Source organism: Lagopus muta, chromosome 11 (genome assembly GCF_023343835.1).
Source record: "Lagopus muta isolate bLagMut1 chromosome 11, bLagMut1 primary, whole genome shotgun sequence".
Classification (NCBI taxonomy): Eukaryota; Metazoa; Chordata; class Aves; order Galliformes; family Phasianidae; genus Lagopus; species Lagopus muta.
Genome location: NC_064443.1, coordinates 2210541 through 2230387, shown reverse-complemented (window position 1 = coordinate 2230387; position 19847 = coordinate 2210541). Strand labels below are relative to the sequence as shown.

At 56.3% G+C, this 19847-nt stretch overlaps 3 protein-coding genes across 4 annotated transcripts; 2 read left to right on the top strand and 1 right to left on the bottom strand.

The window, feature by feature from the left end:
* Nucleotides 1-6312: 6312 nt before the first annotated feature.
* On the top strand, nt 6313-11026 carry LOC125698708 (guanylate-binding protein 1-like). The gene is made up of 9 exons (XM_048957393.1): nt 6313-6573; nt 6646-6773; nt 6846-6955; nt 7039-7211; nt 7292-7534; nt 7640-7920; nt 7990-8202; nt 8278-8544; nt 8660-11026. Exons 1-9 carry the CDS (start codon nt 6381-6383, stop codon nt 8840-8842), a joined length of 1791 nt encoding a protein of 596 aa, XP_048813350.1. The 5' UTR covers nt 6313-6380; the 3' UTR covers nt 8843-11026.
* On the bottom strand, nt 8616-19720 carry LOC125698715 (E3 ubiquitin-protein ligase RNF123-like). Its single transcript, XM_048957406.1, has 6 exons — nt 19327-19720; nt 19137-19234; nt 18193-18385; nt 17544-17615; nt 16887-17007; nt 8616-8728 (listed from the first exon to the last, which is right to left on the bottom strand). Exons 2-6 carry the CDS (start codon nt 19151-19153, stop codon nt 8688-8690), a joined length of 444 nt encoding a protein of 147 aa, XP_048813363.1. The 5' UTR covers nt 19154-19234; nt 19327-19720; the 3' UTR covers nt 8616-8687.
* On the top strand, nt 11935-16208 carry LOC125698703 (guanylate-binding protein 4-like). Of its 2 annotated transcripts, XM_048957380.1 has the most exons (9): nt 12216-12423; nt 12511-12638; nt 12715-12824; nt 13304-13521; nt 13605-13847; nt 14361-14635; nt 14859-15071; nt 15145-15247; nt 15756-16208. In XM_048957380.1, exons 1-9 carry the CDS (start codon nt 12231-12233, stop codon nt 16190-16192), a joined length of 1920 nt encoding a protein of 639 aa, XP_048813337.1. In that variant the 5' UTR covers nt 12216-12230; the 3' UTR covers nt 16193-16208. The 2 variants fall into 2 exon arrangements, with proteins under 2 accessions (XP_048813336.1, XP_048813337.1); XM_048957379.1 differs by having other exon boundaries at nt 11935-12423; nt 14337-14635; nt 15145-15872.
* Nucleotides 19721-19847: the final 127 nt, after the last annotated feature.

The following is a 19847-nucleotide window of genomic DNA, read 5'->3' as shown; positions in this document are numbered from 1 at the left end:
GCAGCCTCACCACAGGCTGGGAGAGCACAAACTGAGCACCAGAGCTGTGCCGGGCGCTCCCTGGCTCAGCTCACTTTGTCCTCACGGCCACATCCTGTTGTTTTCCCCAGGCCCTGGCAGCTGCTCCTCTGCAGCTCCTGCGCCGCACAAGGCACCCATCGACTCTGCTCCAACCTGAGTCTGAGCACATCTGCATGGGAGTGCAACACCTGTGCTGGAGAGGGCATCGGTAAGAGGCAAACGGCCGCGTGCTGCTGGGCTGGGGCCAGGCGAGGCCTTGCTCAAGTCCCTTTGGCCCAGGAGGGATGAGAGCCTGTCCCACCCCGGGGCTGGACATCTGTCCCGCTCACCTTCCTGCCTCCCCTTACAGCCTCCAGCACCAATGCGGACAGCGCTGGCCCCAACACCACCAGCCAGCAGGGACTGGGGCCATCCCAAGGCCCTACAGGACAGGAGAGCAGCAGCTCCGACACCACCAACCAGGCACCATCGGGACCAGATCACAGCTCCCAGGTGCCTGAGCTGCTCTCCGGGCAGACACAGCGGGCCAGGACTCGGAGCCGCTCGCCTCTGGACCATCGGGCTGCAGAGACCAACAGCCAGCCCCAGAGACGCCGCAGGAGCCGGTCCAGGCGGCGACGGCCAGCCTGGGGGCGAAGCCGCTCCCGGGTTCCACGTCGGGCCCAGAACATCAACCGCCGGCCCCACTGATGTCATAGGAGCGGCCGTGTGCCAGCTCCAATTGCTGTATAAAGTCATCATAGTCCATCAATAAAACTGACAATTCCATCATGCCACTGTCGGTTTGGTTCTTCTCTGCCTTTCCCGAGGTGGGCAGCTGTAGGGGCTGCAACCACGGGCATCTCTTCTCCCCAGCACCCAACCCACTCCTTCCTCCCCCCAGCCCGGTTCAGGCTGAGCTGGGTTCTGGCCCCGACTCCAGCAGGCGCAACGTTTCAACGCACGACGTGGCGGAGGCCAGGCTGGCAGCTGCAGCCCCATTCTGGGGGTGTTTCTGTCATCGTGGGGATGCCGCTGTGTTTGGGACACGCGGGCAGCCCCACGGCTGCTGCCGGCTGTGGGTGGGCCGGGGCCCAGACTTTCCTCCTGCATTTGGGCAGTGCCTCAGGTCTGCTGCCACTGCTCGTAAACGTGACATCCGCCCTATATTTACTTGGTCCTGTTGTCTAAAGAATTAGCCTGCTGGTCTCTTCCTCGATCCAGTGTGTTCTGCTAACTCTCCCATTGCAAAGTGACGTCTTTCACGCCCATACAATTCAAAAGGCTTTCCCAGACTGGGAAGTCCTTAGCAGGGCTAGACATCAGAGCTGCTCTCAGGGCCCTGAGACTCCACCCTGCAGCCAACCTCAGCTCTGGAACCAATCTCTGCCTGGCTTTCATCCATACTGCACGGAATCATAAGTGAAAACAAAACCTGTGCTTCTGCTGCAGCCCCCTGCGAGTTTTCACGTTCCTCATGCAGCAGTGTGCAGTAGGAGGAACAGGATCTCCACACCCCGTATCGCCGTGTTCCCTTCTACATCCCCATGCCCTCCTTATGTTCCCTTGTGCGAGAAAAGCTCAGAATCCATAATTTTCCATCATAGATCTCAGTGAAGCAGCAAAGGTTTTTTGTTCATGGTTGCAATAGTGGGCACGCTCCCCTTGTGGCAAAGGAGAAAACACGCACTTGATCAGTGAACCACTTCTCCTTACACACCTTTCTTCTCGTGGCAGGTAATTACTCTCCTGTTCCCCTACTGGCCAAGTACCCCAGACTCACAATCTATGTGACACATTTGTTAATCCATTTTTCCATATGAGGTTTATCACCTGTGGTTTTTAAGATCATTTTGTATGTTTCCATGGATACAGGAGGGCAATATTTCTTGAAGTTCTCGTACCTGTCTCATCTTATGCCAGGCTTTTCTGTACTTTGTTTCCTCTGTACTTTTGTCCGGTTTCTCACTACTAACAAAAGCCATGTTTAAAAAAGAAGAATCCCATATCAGAAAATATCTAAAGGTTACTAAGACCCAGTTCCTGATTTGTGATACCTGTTCTGCTTTGCTAACAAGCATAAATATAATTACACACATTTAGAGAGGAGGCACACACCTAACTAAGCAAGCTCCTGAAGACTGGGGTCAAAAGTTGAGGAGTGACGAGGGCTATCAGCCTTCCTCCCTGACCCCCCAGACAGCCACCAAAAATACCCTCAAGTGTGATTGTGAATGCTCTAAGGGGGAGGGTCTGAGGTTCGATTCTAAGAAAACATTAACGAGTACAAGAAAATATTCAGCATACGAATGAAACCGTGGGGAAAGACACGAGTATGTATGAGCGTAGCCAACAAATGCAATCTGCACATGGGCCCAGGTGTGCATATTAGGTAGAGTTATCCCTTCTGTGCCCCGCACCGCGATAAAGGAATACCTGCACAACACAACGCGCTGACGTGTCAGGTCAACCTACCCACATCCTCGGCATCGGTGACACCATGCCACGTCCGAATCACAGTGCCGGCACCACCCATGACACAGTGACACCACCACGCGGTACAGTGAGCCCAACACTTGGCAGGATGGTAGCGTTGTATGGTGAGACAGTACCATCACAAAGCACAGCGTCAGCACGATCCTGACCCTGCGACACCACCCACAGCACAGTGACACGAAGACATGATCACAGCATACAACGACACCACCCCGTGACACAGTGACACCATCTTAACAATGATTAGGCTCCTCCTATCATGCATACCTGGTATAAAAGAGCTTCAGCCTAGATACATCACTTGTGCTTTATATGAAAACATTTTCCCAGGCAGTACATACCTATTCACTGCTTCCCCCAGAATGATTAATGTAGAGCTCCTTGCACATGCTCGGTCTTTTTGTGGTGGATGAAGTCAGTACTGTCTCTCACTGTGTTTGCTGGTTGAATCTGATCTTCACACACATTCAGTTATCTTCTTGCCTTGATTGCACAATATTTGCTTTCACAAAATAAGCTGATTCAAGCAGAACTTCCTTATCTGGAGTTAGTTATAACTCCTTATAAGGAGTTCAGTATTTCATTGTTAGCTCCTTGGTACCAGGGCACAGGTTCTTCCTGTTTTATAAACAAGCTACAAGGCTATTTATCGATGAACATTACCAAGCTAATAATATCACTATAACTTGTATCAATATGAATATATGCTGAGTGCACCATGGAGGTGCTGTGCGGTACTGCAGGTGAGAAGTGGTTGTAAAAAGGTATTCTGGTGTTCCTGTGCCATGTGGTTGTGTGGTTGTGCTGACGTGCTGCGGCTGTACCATGGAGTTGCTGTGCAGGGCTACTGGGACATGTGGGCTGCATCACGGCACTGTGAGGTGGTACCAGCACTATGTTCCCTAGGGGTCGGTGCTGGGACCTGTCCTCTTCGATATCTTTGCTAGTGACCTGGATGAGGGCACTGAATGCACCCTCAGTAAGTTTGCGGATGACACCAAGTTGGCTGGAAGTGTGGATCTACCTGGGGTACTACCTGGGGTAGTGAGGCCCTACAGAGGGATCTGGACAGGCTGGAATGCTGGGCTGAAGCCGATGGGATGAGCTTCAACAAGGCCAAATGCCGGGTCCTGCACTTTGGCTGCAACAACCCCAGGCGACGCTGCAGGCTTGGGGCGGAGTGGCTGGAGGACTGCGCAGAGGAAATGGACCTGGGGGTATTGATTGATGCTCAGCTGAACGTGGGCCAGCACTGTGCCTGGGTGTCCAAGAAGGCCAATGGCAGCCTGGCTTGCATCAGGAACGGTGCTGCCAGCAGGAACAGGGAAGTGATCATCCCCTTGTACTCAGCTCTGGTGAAGCAGCACCTCGAGTACAGTGTCCAGTTTGGGGCCCCTCACTGCAAGAAAGACATTGTTCAAAGCAGGTTCAAAGAAGGGCAACAAAGCTGGTGAGGGGTCTGGAGCACAGGGCTGATGAGCAGCAGCTGAAGGAGCTGGCATTGTTCAGTCTGGAGAAGAGGAGGCTCAGGGGAGACCCTATTGCTCTCTATAACTACCTGAACGGAGGTTGTAGTGAGCTGGAGATCAGCCTCTTCTCTCGTGTAACTGGTGATAGAACTAGAGGGAATGGCTTCAAGTTGCACCAGGGGAGATTTAGGCTGGATGTTGGGAAATGCTACTTTTCTGAAAGAGTGGTCAGGCAGTGGAATGGGCTGCCAGGGAGGTGGTGGAGTCACCGACCCTGGAGGTGTTCAAGGAACGTTTGGATTTTGTGATGAGGGACGTGGTTTAGTGAGTGCTATTGGTGATGGGTGGATGTTTGACTGGATGATTTTGAAAGTCTTTTCCAACCTTGGTAATTCTGTAATTCTGTGATTTTGTGATTCTGTGATGGGGCACTGATGCAGGAGTGCTTCAGGCATGAGGCAATGGTGCTGCAGATGTAGATAGAGGGGCTGCAGGAGGAGAAGCACTGCATCCATCAGCCGGGGCTGTCACGGGCTCCGTGGTTGAGCAGCGGTGCCATGCGGTGCTGCAGGAGCTTTGGAGGGATGTGGAGCTGTGCCTGCAGAGTGGGGACTACGTGGCACCTGGTGGTGCACAGCCGTTCAAGGAGGGCTTCAAGCGTGAGGCAGCAGCCATGCAGGAGCTGATCACACAGCTGCAGAAGGAGAACACGGAGGTGGGCCCCTTGGTTAGCTCCGCTCTGAACGTTCTGAGCATTTCTGCAATGTTCCTGCCTGGTCTGGCAGTCAAGCCTTTCAACAAACTGCAGCGTGTGACATAGCCTGTCCCCCAGCAGCTGTCCCTGCAGTAAATGCTGTTGGTGTGGTACTGCCTGTCTGTGCACTGTTTTTGTAGCAATCAGTACCTGCTGCTCTTTCCTTTGTAGCAGCCAGATTTTCTGACAGGACAAACAAGACAGACAGCTGCTTGATGTTGTCTTTGTTTGCAGCTATTCCAAATACCCATCGATTTCCCTTGGGATCCTTAAAATTCCTCCTTCTGAGGCAATTGACACCAAGTATACATGGAGCCCTCGGGCCAGTCACAATCAGGTGCTTTTGCCAGTCCTTACAAGTGAGGCTTATTTCAGCCTCCAACACAGGTCATTATTGGGAACCCCCCGTCACCCCAGCAATACAAATTGGTTTTGTGCCTTGATTTCAGGACATCACAGTGCACTGCGTGCCAGTGTCCACCAGTGCCTCATGTTTCTGTTGTTCTGATGTGCCACGCTATTGAATCCACACAGTCCAATATATTCTGTTGCCCTTTTCCCCTCCTGGCTGGGGGCACGGCCCTTCTATTGGTTAACTCTATAGTTCTTCTTCCTTCATCACAATCATGGTCCTAAGAGTTTTTGCCATATCCTGCAGCAACAGGAGCAATCACCTTTTTGGAGGAGATCACCTTGGTGGATGATCTGTCTTGTAATTCTCTTATCCATGCTCATAGTGCCATGACACATCATGAGGCTGTGTGGTGGTGGTACCAGAGCAAGAGCTCTGGACAGCTGACAGGTCTTCCAGTGCTTTCTGCTCCACGATCTTCCCAGGCACAGAGCTGAGGCTTTCCAGCCTGCAGTTCCCGAGTCCTCCTTCCTGCCTTTCTTACAAATGGCAGCGATGTTTGCCTTTTTCCAGTCTCTGGGGACATCTGCCAGCCAGGCGGCTCAGCAACTGCATCAGCCAGCTCACTCCGTACAAACAGCAGCAGGGGCTGGGCCCTGCATGGCCAGCACAGTGAGGCTGCTGTGCAGTGGTGCAGGCACACTCTGGCTGTACCGTGGTGTTGTGTGATTGCGTGGTGGTACAGGTGCATTTTGGCTGCAGCATTGGAGGTTCAGTGTTGTGGTGCTGGCACACTGTGTCTGTACCATAGAGGTACTGTGCTCTGCTGTCGGGGCATTGTGGATGCACCTTGGCATTGTGAGGCAGTAGCAGCACGGCTCCATGTCCCACAGGACATGAGGCACTGGTGCTGGACTGCTTCAGGCATGAGGCAATGGTACTGCAGCTGTAGATGAAGTGGCTGCAGGAGGAGAAGCGCTGCATCCAGCAGCCATGGGTGTCATGGGCCCTGTGGTTGTGCTGTCCCTGCCCTCAGTGGCCAGCTAGGTGTCAGGCACTGTCAGCAAAGTGCTGCAGCATGCTGGAGCTCTTATCCCCACCAGCAGTCCCTGCAGTGAATCCACCAATATGGTACAGGTCATGTGATTTCAGTGAATTAAGCAGTATTCCGAGAATTAGTATTCCAGGAAAGGAAGAGAAAAAAGGGAAAATCAAAGACACAGGATGTGGAGGGTGGGGAGGAGCGAGACCTGGCTTCGCTATATATTGCAGTTTCCAGTCTGTGATCACAGCAGGCAGCAGCACAACCATGGACGCTCCGATGCTCCCGATGCCGGCTCCCCTCTGCCTGGTGACCAACAAGGACAGCGTGCTGTCCCTCGACCGCAGGGCGCTGGCAGTGCTGCGCAGTGTCACCCAGCCCCTGGTGGTGGTGGCCATCGCTGGGCTGTACCGCACTGGGAAGTCCTACCTGATGAATCAGCTGGCGCAGAAACGCACTGGTGAGCAGAGGGGGAAACCCCATGCGTTTGGAGGGGCATCTTGTGGGATTTCTGACAGCTCACTGCCCACAGGCTTCCCGCTGGGCCCCACGGTGCATGTGGAGACCAAGGGCATCTGGATGTGGTGCCTGCCCCACCCGCGCCGGCAGGGAGTGACCTTGGTGCTGCTGGACACCGAGGGGTTGGGAGACCCCAAAAAGGTGAGTGCAGGGGTGATGGGGTCCCAAAAACCCCGTGGAAGTGGAGCCCCAGTAACTTGGATATATGTGCAGGATGACGATGACAGCAACTCCTGGATCTTCACGCTGGCGGTGTTGCTCTCCAGCACCCTGGTGTACAACAGCATTGGCACCATTGACCAGTGGGCACTGGAGCAGCTGCGGTACGGGGATGGCCGGGAGGGAGGTGATGGTGTGACAAAGGTTCTGCAGTGACAACGCTGACGGGGTGAGGTGGGTCCCACAGGCTGGTAACGGAGCTGACAGAGCACATCCGTGTGCGGGAGGAGAACGACAACCCAACATCCAACTTTGTCCGCGTCTTCCCGTGCTTCGTCTGGACCGTGCGTGACTTCACACTGCAGCTGCGGGCCCTGAGTGAGGATGAGTACCTGGATGACATACTGCGACTGCAGACCGGTATGGCCACCAGCGTGTGTCCCCAGGCGTCACCGTGCGCATCCGCAGTCGGCGGCTCTGTGCTAACAGTGGCAATGCAGGGGATGGGAAGAAGGCCAAGGAGCGCAATGAGCTGCGGAGCTGCCTGCGCAACTTCTTTCCCTGCCGCAAGCTGTTCACGATGGAGCGGCCGGCAGCTGATGCGGATCTGCAGCGGTTGGAGGAGCTGCGGGAGGACGAGCTGCAGCCAGGCTTCCGGAAGCAGGTGGACGCCTTCTGCCGGTACATCTGGGAGGAGGCGCCGGTGAAGGTGTTGCCGGGTGGGCACCAGGTGACGGGCAACGGTGAGTGGCAGCAGCATGAGAATGGGTGGTGTGCGGGGGACGCGTGCTGGTGACGGGGACACATGCGTGGCAGTGACGCGTGTGGGTGGCCGTCACCTCTCACAGTGCTGGCAGGCCTGGCGGAGAAATACGTGGCGGCCATCACCAGCGGCGCGGTGCCCTGCGTGGAGAGCGCAGTGACAGCGCTGGCACGGGCCGAGAACAGTGCAGCAGTGGAGGCGGCGGTGGCCGAGTACCAGCAGGGCATGGAGCACGGCCTGGTGCTGCCCACAGCCTCACGCAGTGCTCTGGTGGCCGTGCATCAGAACTGCGAGCAACGCGCCATCACCCTCTTCCTGTCCCGTGCCTTTGCCGACCATGAACGCCAGTACCATGCAGAGCTGGTGGTGAGTTGCCATCACACCGTGGGGTTTTGGAGGCACGGCCGTGCACTTGAGCACTGATCTGTGGCGCAGGGCAAGCTGGAGGCGGCCAAGGACGAGTTCTGCCGGCGCAACGAGGAGGCGTCGGAGCAGCGGTGCCATGCGGTGCTGCAGGAGCTTTGGAGGGATGTGGAGCTGCGCCTGCAGAATGGGGACTACGTGGCACCTGGTGGTGCACAGCTGTTCAAGGAGGACCTGAACCGCGTGCTGGAGGAGTACAAGCGGTGGCCCAACAAGGGTGTCAGGGTGAGTGGGGTGTGGGGGAGGGCGGTGGGGTGGCACCAGGTGCGATGGAACTGTGCCGCATGGTTGTGCGGTCAGGCGGAGGTGGTGCTGGAGGTGTTCCTGCGGGGGCGCGAGGGGCTGGCACAGGTGTTGAAGGCCACTGAGGTGCAGCTGGAGCTGCTGGAGCGGCAGCGGGAGGCAGCAGCAGCCGAGGCAGAGGCGGCCCAGAAGGCGGCAGAGGCACGGCTGGAGGAGCAGCGGCGCACCATGGAGGAGCACAAACGTCAGCTGGAGCAACAGTTGAAGGAGGAGCAGCGTGTGTGGCTGGAAGAGCAGCAGCGCGTATTGGAGCACCACAAGAAGGTGAGCGCTGTGATGGTGCTGCAGGTGTACCACAGATGTGTTCTGTGCTCGTAGCAGCACACTGGGCTGTGCTGTGGCATTGTATGCTGCTACTAACATGGCTCCCTGTCCACAGGAGTATGAAGCACTGGTGCAGGAGGGCTTCAAGCGTGAGGCGGCAGCCATGCAGGAGCTGATGACACAGCTGCAGAAGGAGAACAGGGTGCGGGACACCTGGATTAGCACAACTCTGAACATTTTGGCTCAATTCCTGCCTGGTGCGGCAGGAAAACTTTTTAATAAACTGCGGCCCATGTGATGTAGACTGTCCCCCAATGTGGAGAGCATTGCTGAGAGCTGGCTTGCAGAAAAGGGTCATGTTGACACAACCCCGCTGATAAGACTGAAATAACTAGGCATAAACACGAGCCTGCTAACCTATCATCATCAAGGACAGCAGGATTATGAGGAACCAACACGAAGGAATAACAGGATGCAGAACTGGGGGTGCTGACCATGGGAATGCAGCTGCGGTTGTTATTAGCTACCTGTGCGCCGACCTGTCAGGAGCTCGCCTTTTGCAGTATGTATTAGCCTCATTATACGCTGTAATAAATAACGCTGCTTTCTGATTAAAGTTTGAGAATGCTTGATCAAGCCCTTGGTCGTATCTTTTCTCCTGCCGGTTGCGACACCCCAGCAGCTGTCCCTGCAATAAATCCAGTTGCACTGCCCAGGGTCTTGTCATTTCAGGGAAGCGTGGGGCTTAATTCCAGGAAAGCAAAGGCAGCAGAGGCAGAGGGTGGACTATTGGGGCTGGGTGTCTTTCCATTTTAAGTTCCAGAGCGGTGGCCACCACAGGCATCACACAGAATCATAGAATCACAGAATCATGGAATCACAAACTCTAGTATGGCTTGGGTTGGAAGGGGTGTCAGAGACCCTCTGCTGCCAAGCTCTCAGCTGCAGGCTGGTTGCCCAAGGCCCCTCCATGGGCTTGCCCACCTCCAGGGATGGGGCACCCACAGCTTTGGGCAGCGGTGCCAGCGCCTCACAGCCCTCTGAGTGAAAAACCTCCTCCTCATTACTCACCTAAATCTGCCCTCTTTTAGCTTTAGACCTTTCTTCCCTACCCAATCGCCATCAGACCGTGTAAAAAATCACTCTCCATCCTGCTTATAAGCCCCTCAGTAATGAAAGGCCTCAGTGAGGTCACCTCAGAGCCTTCTCCTTCTCCTCCCCATTCTGAACACCCGTGCTCTCTCAGCCTGTGTTTGCAGAGGAAGAGGTGCTTCAGCCCTCTGAGCGTCTTTCTGGCCCTCCTCTGGGCCTGCTGCAAAAACCTCACATCGTTCATGTGGTGGGGGTCAAGATCTTCATGAGCAGAGCAGAGGGCAACAATCCCCCCCCTGCCTGCTGACCACTCTCTGTTGGTGCAGCCCAGGATGCAGTTGGCCTTTCTGGGCTGCAAGCGCACACCGCTGACTCGTGTCCAGCTTTTGTCCAGCAGGACACCCAACTCCTTACCTCAGGGCGGCACTCATGGAGTTCTCCAGTCTGCACATCTATCTGGGATTGCCCCAACCCAAGTGCAGCACCTTGCACTGGGCCTTGCTGAACCTCCTTAGGTTCATGTGGGCCTACTTCCAAAGCCTGTCCTGGTCCCTGTGGATGGCGTCCCTTCTTCCTCTTGTGTCAGCGACACCAGTCAGCGTGGTGTTGTCAGCCAACTCAATCCCACTACGACACTGACCAAGGTGCTGAAGAGCAGCAGCCCCAAGAAGGTCCCCTGGGGACACGGCTCGAGCCCAGCCTCCACCTGGACATGGAGCCACTGAGCACAACCACCTGGCTGTGAACATCCAACCAATTCTTATCCACCAAAGAGTCTACCTTCTGAACTCATCTCTCCGTTTTACAAATAGGGATGCGGTGCAGGACCACGTCAAAGGCCTTGCACAGCTTCAGGTAGGTGACATCAGTCGCCTTTCCATTGTCCCCCAGTGCCGTCACTCCATCACAGAAGGCCACCAGGCAGGTCAGGCACCATCTGCCCTCGGCAAAGCCGTGCCAGCTGCCTGGGGTCACCTGGTCGTCACTCATGAGCCTTAGTGTGTCATCCACGATCTGCTCCATGACCTTCCCAGGCACACAGATCAGGCTTGTCAGGCTGAATTTCCCCGGGTTCTCCTTCCCCCCTTTCTTATGCATGGCAGCTACGTTCGCCTTTTTCCAGTCTCCATCTCCTGACAGCCCGGACATTTCAATGATGATGGAGAGAGGTTCAGCAACTGCATCAACCAGCTCCCTCCATACAAACAGCAGCAGAGGGTGGGCAGTGATGCTGTTGTGCAGTGGTGCAGGCACACTCTGGCTGTACCGTGGTGGTGTGTGACTGTGTGGTGGTACAGGTGCATTTTGGCTGCGGCACTGGAGGTACAGGGTTGTGGCGCTGGAGCACAATGGCGGTACCATGGAGGTGTTGTGTGGCGGTACAGAGGCACTGTGGCTGCACCATGACTATTGTGTAATGGGAAAGTGGTGTTGTGTGCTGTTAGTGTCACACTGTGGCTGTAGCATGGTTCTGATGTGCGGTGGTACTGGCATGCTGTGGCTGTGAAGGTGGTCACCGTGATGGTGTTAGACGGCATTGCTGGCTATGTAATGTCTATTCCATAGGTTTGTGACGCTGTGTGGTGGTGGCACCAGCACACTGTAGCTCCCCCATGGGCCTGTGTGGCTGTGCCAGGAAGGTGTGTGGTGATGCTGGCACGTTGCACACGTACCATGGACTTGCTCTGTGGTGCTCCCAGCACACCGTGTCTGCATTAAGCTGCTCGGTGGTGGTGCTGTTGCATTGTGGCTGCACCGCGGCACCGTGTGGTGGCAGCAACCCCACTCCCTATCCCACAGCAGTGCAAGGCACTGATGAACGAGGGTTTCAAACGCATGGAGATGGCAATGCAGCAGATGATGGAGCAGATGCAGAAGGAGAAGAGGGAAATGGAGATCTCCTCATGGTGCCGCACGGGTGTGAACTTCCTGAGTAATCTGCTCGCATCTCTTCAGCTCGTGCTGTCAGACAGTGACAGCGAAGAGGAGGTCAGCGATGAGGACAGTGATGAGGACAGCCATGTGTAGCCCTGTGCCCTGCCAGCTGTCCATGCAATAAATTCTGTGACGCTTTCCAGGTGTTGTCATTTTGGGACAGCACATTTTGGGACTACCCTGTTTGGGTAAAGCAAAGGAAGCAGCAGCAGGAAATGCGTCCATGGCAGCTGGGTGTGCTTTCCCTTTCGGTTCTGGCAGCTGCATGGCCAAGCAGGCTCTGGTGCCCCTGACGCCGGCCCCCCTCTGCCTGGTTTGCTACAGCAGCATGCTATCTGTTACCCCCCCCCCCACACACAGACACAGTGCTGATGTGCAGTGCGGGATCACCAGCCCTTTGGTGGACGTGTCCATCGCCGGGCTGCACCATAGTGGAAGTCCTTCAGTCTGGATAACAGGATGGGTGTTGTCTCCAACCGGTTGCGATATGCTGTACCTGTGCCAGCTGCCCCTACAAGAATGAAGGCCACAGCTGAGGCATTGTGATTTCGGGGAAGCGATGGGTGTTTACAGGAAGGGAAAACCAACAGCAGGGGGAGGGCTGGGTTTGCTTTCTCTTTCCGTTTCAGCACTGCAAAGCCGCACACAGCAGCACAACCATGGATGCTCTGGTGCTCCCGATGCCGGCCCCGCTGTGCCTGGTGAACAACAAGAATGGCGAGCTGTCCCTGGACCCCATGGCGCTGGCAGTGCTGCAGGAGGTGGCCCAGCCCCTGGTGGTGGTGGCCATCGCCGGGCCCTACCGCACTGGGAAGTCCTTCCTGATGAACCGGCTGGCACAGAAGCGCACTGGTGAGCTGGGGGCAGAAGCCCATGCATTCGTTCACTGCGGGGCGTTTTGGGGTATGCTGGGGATTCCTGACGGCTCGCCACCTGCAGGCTTCCCGCTGGGCCCCACGGTGCAGGCAGAGACCAAGGGCATCTGGATGTGGTGCCTGCCTCACCCACAGCGGCCCGAAGCGATGCTGGTGCTGCTGGACACCGAGGGGCTGGGAGACCCCACCAAGGTGGGTGCCGGGGGGAAGGCTGGCGCCACATCTCCCCCCGGAGTCCAGAGCACCCCTAACCCAGCTGTGGGCACAGGGTGACAGCCAAAACGACGCCTGGATCTTCACACTGGCGCTGCTGTTGTCCAGCACTCTGGTGTACAACAGCATAGGCACCATCGACCAGAAGGCACTGGAGTACCTCGAGTATCCTGCAAGGAGCTGAGTGGATGGGGGACGTTGGGGTGAAAGTTGGGGACTTGGGGCTACGGGGGACTTGGACAATGCGGGACACGGGCTGTAGCTGTGGGACTGGGGCAATGGGAGATAGGGCTAGGGTGGGGGATTTGGGCTGACACTGCGTGTTTGAGGCTACAGGAAACCTGGGGAAAACCTGTGTGACATGGGCAGCGTGGGACGTGTGGCAAGACTGGGGGATGTTGGCAAAGTCAGACTGGGATTTGGGGAAAAACTGGGGGAACTCGGCAAGGGGGCAGAGGACTTAAGGGGAAACTGAGGGATTTAAGGGTGATTCAGGCTCTAAGAGGGAGTGCAATACTCAGGGCATAGATGGGCACCGTGGGGCAGGACACAACGTACAGAGGAGGACAGAAATATTTGGGGGGTACACAGGATTCTGGAGCGGACACAGAATTTGGGGAGCGTTGTGCTCCTGAGCGGGGCAGGCTGGTGACACAGCTGTCGGAGCTGATCCAGGTGCGGGACAGGGACAAGGATGGCAACAACGGCGCTGAAAGAGAAGATGAGGCCGAGGACTGCGAGTTCATGCGCTTCTTCCCCAGCTTTGTGTGGGTGGTGCGGGACTTCACACTGGAGCTGCGTGTGGGCGAGCGGCCCATCAGCGAGGACGAGTACCTGCAGCAGGTGCTGGAACTCAAGCACGGTGAGTGCTGGCCCCCCTTGGGGTCATTAGGGAGGCCCTCACGAGCGGCTGCACCAGCACCAACAGCTGCCTGCCTGCCACAGGGTACGGCCGCAAGGTGCAGAACTACAATGCGACGCGGCAGTGCCTCCGCAACTATTTCCCCACGCGGAAGTGCTTCGTGCTGCCTTCGCCACTGGGCACAGAGGAGCACGGGCGCATGGAGGAGCTGCCCGAGGCCACCTTGGCCCCACGCTTCCTCCAACAGGCAGCCAAGTTCTGCGACTATGTGCTGAGCTCCTCCAGGCTCAAGACGCTGCCTGACGGCAGAGCACTGACAGGGCGAGGTAAGGGGAGGGTGGGAGCGGGGAGAACTGGGGGCATGGTGACACAGAGGACAACAGGGTGACGGCGAGGCAGGACAACAGGGTGACAGCGCGCTGACTGAAGGCTGATGATAATGACGTCATTGTAAGGGACGACAGGAGGGCCATGGGAGGACAGTGATGATGGCAAATTGGATGATGGGGGGACAACAGCAAAAGCAACAGGACAACTGGGATGAAGGCAAGAGTGCCATGGGACAACAGGGTGAAAACGGGGTGACAGTGGTGACACAGGACAACAGGGGGACAATGACAACGGCAACATGAGACAATGGAGTGATAACACTGGGGACAGCAGAGTGATGACAACGGGACAAAAGGGATACAATGGCAACACAGTGCGACACAAGTCAATGACTGGGCGATGACAGGGTGACAATGGGGCAAAAAACACGGGGAAGACAGGGGACAACAGCAACACACAGCAGCAAGGTGCCAACAACGAGGCAGGTGTCCCTGTGCCATTCCCCACAGCCCTGAGCACGCTGCTGAGCAGCTACGTGGAGGCCATCAACAGCGGGCGTCTGCCCTGCCTGCAGGGAGCAGCAGCAGCCATGATGGCCAACGAGAACGCAGCTGCGGTGGCGGCAGCGCTGGAGGCCTATGCCGGGGGCATGCGGGGGCTGTCACTGCCCACAGAGCCCGCACAGCTCTCGGCCGCGCACGGGGAGCACCTGCACGAGGCGCTCATCGTCTTCCAGCAGCGCAGCTTCCGGGATCGCAACCAGGAGCACCAGCGGCGCCTCATAGTGCGTGGCCACCCCCCTTGTGCCACAGTGCCGTCCCTGTCCTTGCCACCCTGCTCCTATTCCTACCAGGCTGCCCTTGTCTTCACGACCTTGGCCCCATCCCCTCAATGCACTCCATCTCCATTACCTTATCCTCACATCCCCCCCACACTGCCTCCGTACCTCTACTCCCACCTGCACTCTCCCCATTGACACCGTGACCCTGCCCCCATCCTGTCCTCAGGAACAGATCAGCACGGAGTACAGCCGCCTGCAGGAGAAGAACAATGCAGCATCACGGCAGCACTGCAAGGCGCTGCTGGCTGAGCTGGCGGGGGCACTGGATACCAGCCTGTCCCGTGGGGCCTACGCACAGCCCGGTGGCTACCGCGCCTACGAGGCCGAGCGGCAGCGGCTGCTGGAGGCCTACCGGCAAGCAAAGGCCAAGGGCCCCAAGGTGAGGGCAGCTCTAGGCAGGGGATCGGGAATAAGGAGGTGAGGCCGTGCCACAATCGTGTGGGGATGCACAGGCCGAGGAGGTGCTGGATGAGTTCCTGGCGGAGCGCCGGGCAGAAGCGGAGGCAGTGCTGAAGGCAGACAAGGCACTGAGCGAGACTGAGAAGCAGCTGGAGGGTGAGTGGCGCGTCCCAGTGCCGTCCCTTCTCTCCTTCCCCCCTCACCCATCCCCGCGTCCTCCAGGAACAACGGACGCATTGCGTTATTCCTTGGGGACAACTCACAGCGTTCCCTTGTTCCATGGGCCGTGTCCCCCAACGACAGCGCATGGCATCCCCATGTACTCTGGGAATCCTTATAACCCTTCACAGGCATCTCATGATGGCCCCAGCACTCGAGGACTCCCCTTCTCCCCGGGGACATCTCCCAGAGTACACACATCTCTTGGGGCATCCCGGTGCACCCAGGAGACACCTCAAATTGCTCCTTTTTCCTCCCTGACGAACCCTCACCCCATCCCCACATCCCCGCACTCTGTCCCCAGCCCCTCCATCTTCTCCTCACGTCCCCTTGCACTGTCGCTTTGGCCCATCACCCCGTGCCACGGGGACCCCCACTCGGTTCCTTAACCAGAAGCACAAGGCTCAGCTCCTGCTTACTCCTCACCCCGTCCCTTTGTTCCCAGACCAGAAGCAGCAGACGCAGCTCCTGGAGCAGCAGCAGAAGGCGACGGCGGAGCGCGAACGGCAGCTGCAGGCGCTGCTGGCGGACGAGCGCAACAGCTACGAGCAGAACCTGCGAGCCCTCGAGGCCAAGATGCAGGCGGAGGCGGAGAGCGCGCAGCGGGAACTGGACCGGGCGCTGGAAGCGAAGCTACGGGAGCACAACGAGCTGCTGCAGCACGGCTTCAACGAGCGGGCGGCGCTGATCGAGCGAGAGATGGAGGCGCTGCGGCTGGAGATCAACAGCAAGAAGCACGAGCTGGCGGCCAGCATCTTCAACGCCGTGAGCGCCGCCTTCAAGTTCGTCATTGCGCTAAAGCAGGACAAGTCCCGGGGCACAGCCGTGAAGGCGACTGCACGCCGCAAAACCTCCGCCCGCCCCGCTCTGGCGGCCCAATAAAGCGCTCCTCCCGCCCCCCGCTCTCCGCGTCCCTGTCTCGCGGCGCTTCCGGCGCGGTGACGTCATAACCCGTGCGACCAGAACCGACTGCGCCCCCTTGCGACGGCACCGCGGCGCGGCACTGGGAGGGGCGGAAGAAGGGAACGAACGAAACCTTTGATTGGGTGGCACGATCTCGCGAGAGCGTGGGCCTTCCGTCTCCTCCCCGGCTGGTGGAGCTCACTTCCGGGTGTCCCGCGCGTGTGGGCGGCGCCTGAGCTGCAGTCCCGTTTGTGCCCGTAAGGCACCGCAACGTGCCGCAAGGCAGCAGAGCAGCGCCATCGCAGGCCGCGGCGAGCGTTTGGAACAGCAGAAATACCATATATTCTAGTGGCATCTGTTAGAAACATGGGTCTTGAATTATGTGGTCAGTTCTCTCTTGCAAAACTGCAAATATGTTTCCCTGTACTTTAACTATCAGATCACAATATAGATATTCTTTTGCAAGTCTCAGAGGCATTGTCCAGAATAGGTCTGGGTGTTAATGGGATTAGATCTGCACATAGGAATTTCCCAGGATCTACAGGCTCAGGGCGCAGAAAGCATCAGCACCCATGAGAAACACAAAGCTTTCAGCATCCTGGAGAGCAGTGCCAGGAAACAAACCCTGTCCCAAACACAGAAGTGTCCTGCTAGCTTCTCCTCCAGGCCTTACCTTCACTGCTCAGCACAGCAGGTGCCTTTGCCTTGTGGCCATCCCAGAAGAAACGCAGGGCAGCAATGAGCCGGTGCAGGAAGCACACCATGTACTCTGGTGGGCACAACACAGTCAAGTTCTAGGGCAACAATGAGAGTTCAGCCATTAGGGCAGCTGTGAAGGTGCTTCTTAGTTGTGGTGGCCATGTGGGCCAGGCAGAAACTTCCTGTTCCCAGTCCTGCTGAAAGCGCATGCACCCGTTTCCAAAAAGCACCTCTGGTTTCCAGCACCGGGATGGAGCCCAGCGCTGATGGCACCTAGCTGCTTCCACCTCTGGAAAACCCCTGGCCCTACAGTAACAAGCTGGTGTGATGGGTGGATGGATACCACGTGCTCTGCCTCTGAAGGTGGGCTGCTCGTTAACGCAGAGAGGCTGGTGAGGAAAGGGCTTCCTGCAATAATAATAACATCCCCACCTTCCTTAGCTGCAGGCCATCAGTCTGAGCCGAGGCCAGAAGAGCGGTCCTCACCCAGGTGGTGAAGAGGATGCTCTATCTAGGTATCAGTTGCTCATCTGCTGGAAGCAGCTCAGCCAAAAGGGCAAGAGCTCCCACCCCAAAGGTACCAGAGAGCTCTTCAGGTGAGGCCTGTGGGAAGGCTGCCCCTCTGACTTACCCCTCTATTGCTAGCATTTTCCTGAAGAAACTTGCGGAATTTGTTCAGGAAGATGTATCTGGATGCTTCCCCCTGGCAGGAGGAAAAGCAGGTGGTGAACTCACAGGGAAAGGAACTCCCAGAGAAAGGCATTAGCAGAGCTGTATATGCTTGGGAAGTATGTTCAGCAAGAGAAAGCAGTTGACCCAGCTACTACCATTGCTGGAGCACCCATGAGCAGCCTGTGGGCCACTGCTCTGTAGTGTTGTGTCTTCTGAGGCCCATACTGGGATGCTCTGATGACAGCCAGAAGATGCACAGCTTTATGCAGCTGAACATCCTCCACCTGCTCTGTAGAGGCACACGCTCACACGCCTGCCATTTCTTTTCTCTCTGGAATTAATATTAATTGTTAGAGTAGAATGCACTGCAGTCAGACTGTGTCTGCCTAGTTCAACAGAAACACAAGGCTGGCCCAGGTGCAGCTCATGTCATCAGTCAATACTGGCAAAGCAGCAGAGCCCAAAACACGTTTCTGCACTTCAGCCTGCCTTACTAGATCAATTAGTGAACTGTTTCTGAGGACAGAATGTCTCCTCACCTGCACTTCTGTACCTTACAAGTCCTGGGATGCAGACACAATGTAGCAAAAGATCTACAGAGTGCTTACCCCTCCTCTGTCCTTGTTGTTCAGCAGCAGCTTCAGAATTTGAACCCGAAGACCTTCCACCACTAAAACAGGGACACGCTGTTTGCTACTGGACAGTAACAACTGGAAAGCAACTGCCCCTGCTAACTCCACCAGCGCCACGGTTTTGTGGTCCAGCAGGCAATTCATGTGTCTGCACTCCCCTCTCAGCGACCTGCCAACACAGACATCACAGTCATTCCTACTTCTAAACACCTGTAACCTGGCAGATGTGCAAACACCACAGTGCTGCTCAGCAAGTACCCTGGGAATCACAGCCAAATTATCATCTGCATAGAATGGCATGGAAAGGCATTGGACTCAGCACAGTATGAAGAGCCCTGCTCAGCTCCAAGGGCAACCCAAATCCTTACAAGGTATGTGATTACCAGGACATTTTAAAGGCAGGTGGCACTTATGGCCTCATCCACTTGACACTGATAGAAATAGAAGGAAATAGAAGGAAAGAAATAGAAGGTCTTAGTCCACTTTTCTCTGAAAGATGATGGCAGCATCTGACAGTTTTTCATTCCAGCTGACTTGTCTCAGGCTGTAGTTTCGGGCCTGGGAACAATTCATACTCAGGCTGGCCATTGCTCATTGTCCAGTGGAGCCAGCAGAGACTGGAGCTAACAAGGAACTTAAAGGGGAGAAGGAAGAAAGAGGGATCAGTAATCTGCTGAGCAATGAGGAAACACGTAGATTACACACAGCCAACCTCAAGACAAGAAAACTGAGGGGGTCTGTGTGGAAGGTCTTTACAGTGCTAAACCTTTTCCCAGGAGAGATAATTTCCTCCAGCTTTTGGAGTACATTCCATTTAACAACACACTACAAAGGCAGTGAAAGGGACCTGCCATGACAAACAAACCAAGAGCTTTTAGTCTCACAAGCCCATTTCCTGCAGCAGCCAGCATCACACTCACCCCAAGTAAGTCATCATCAACCAGCAGGAGCCCCTCAAAGCCACTCGTGTGGTCCAGCACCACAGTAGAGGGACCGAGCCGGCCCTCTGTCAACTGATCTGAAACAGAGAGTTGCAGATAACTTGTTAGAAAAAGATGTGCAGGATTTAAAGGTAGCTCTGAAGAGTTGCCAGATAGACTGCAATGGTACCTGAATTCTGCACTCAGTGTTACACACATCAGACCGTGAGAACTTCAGGAAAGAACTTCAGGACACCCATGAGATCTAAAAGGAAGCTTGCACAGCAACAGCCTAGGCCTGAGCTAAGCAGCAGTCAGGTCATAAATGATAAAGGCTTCATATATGAAGCCTTCATGTCATCTGAAAGTTTTATCTCTGCAAAGTTCAAAGGTCAAACTCTGAGCCAAACGTTTGGCCAGCGTATCACATAATGAGGGCAAGCTCTGACTGTGGCCTGCAAGAAAAATGCTTTGTAGAAGAGCCAGGATGCATCCTGCCACTTCCTACAGATGCTAGCAAGAACAGAGGCAACAGGCTGAGGTCGCGCTGCCGGGGGCAGCCCCTGTGCCGGGCCCCGTTCGGCGCACCGCCGCGCTACGGCGAGCCGCGAGGGCCACGCGAGAGGGCGGGCGCGTTGCTGGGAGACGGGCGGAGGCGCCGAGCGGACCGCGCTCCGCACCCGCAGCGTGAGTCCGCGCGGGGCGTCCACG

Coding starts and splice junctions, on each gene's coding strand:
- LOC125698708 (XM_048957393.1), top strand. CDS start 6,381: ATGGACGCTCCGATGCTCCCGATGCCGGCTCCCCTCTGCCTGGTGACC. Junction 6,774..6,845: donor GGTTGGGAGACCCCAAAAAG/GTGAGTGCAGGG, acceptor ATATATGTGCAG/GATGACGATGACAGCAACTC. Junction 7,921..7,989: donor AGTACCATGCAGAGCTGGTG/GTGAGTTGCCAT, acceptor TCTGTGGCGCAG/GGCAAGCTGGAGGCGGCCAA.
- LOC125698703 (XM_048957379.1), top strand. CDS start 12,231: ATGGATGCTCTGGTGCTCCCGATGCCGGCCCCGCTGTGCCTGGTGAAC. Junction 12,424..12,510: donor GCTGGCACAGAAGCGCACTG/GTGAGCTGGGGG, acceptor CGCCACCTGCAG/GCTTCCCGCTGGGCCCCACG. Junction 14,636..14,858: donor AGCACCAGCGGCGCCTCATA/GTGCGTGGCCAC, acceptor TCCTGTCCTCAG/GAACAGATCAGCACGGAGTA.
- LOC125698715 (XM_048957406.1), bottom strand. Junction 17,008..17,543: donor AAAATGCTAGCAATAGAGGG/GTAAGTCAGAGG, acceptor TTGTTGCCCTAG/AACTTGACTGTGTTGTGCCC. Junction 8,729..16,886: donor TGCTGTGCTGAGCAGTGAAG/GTAAGGCCTGGA, acceptor CTCCTTCTGCAG/CTGTGTCATCAGCTCCTGCA.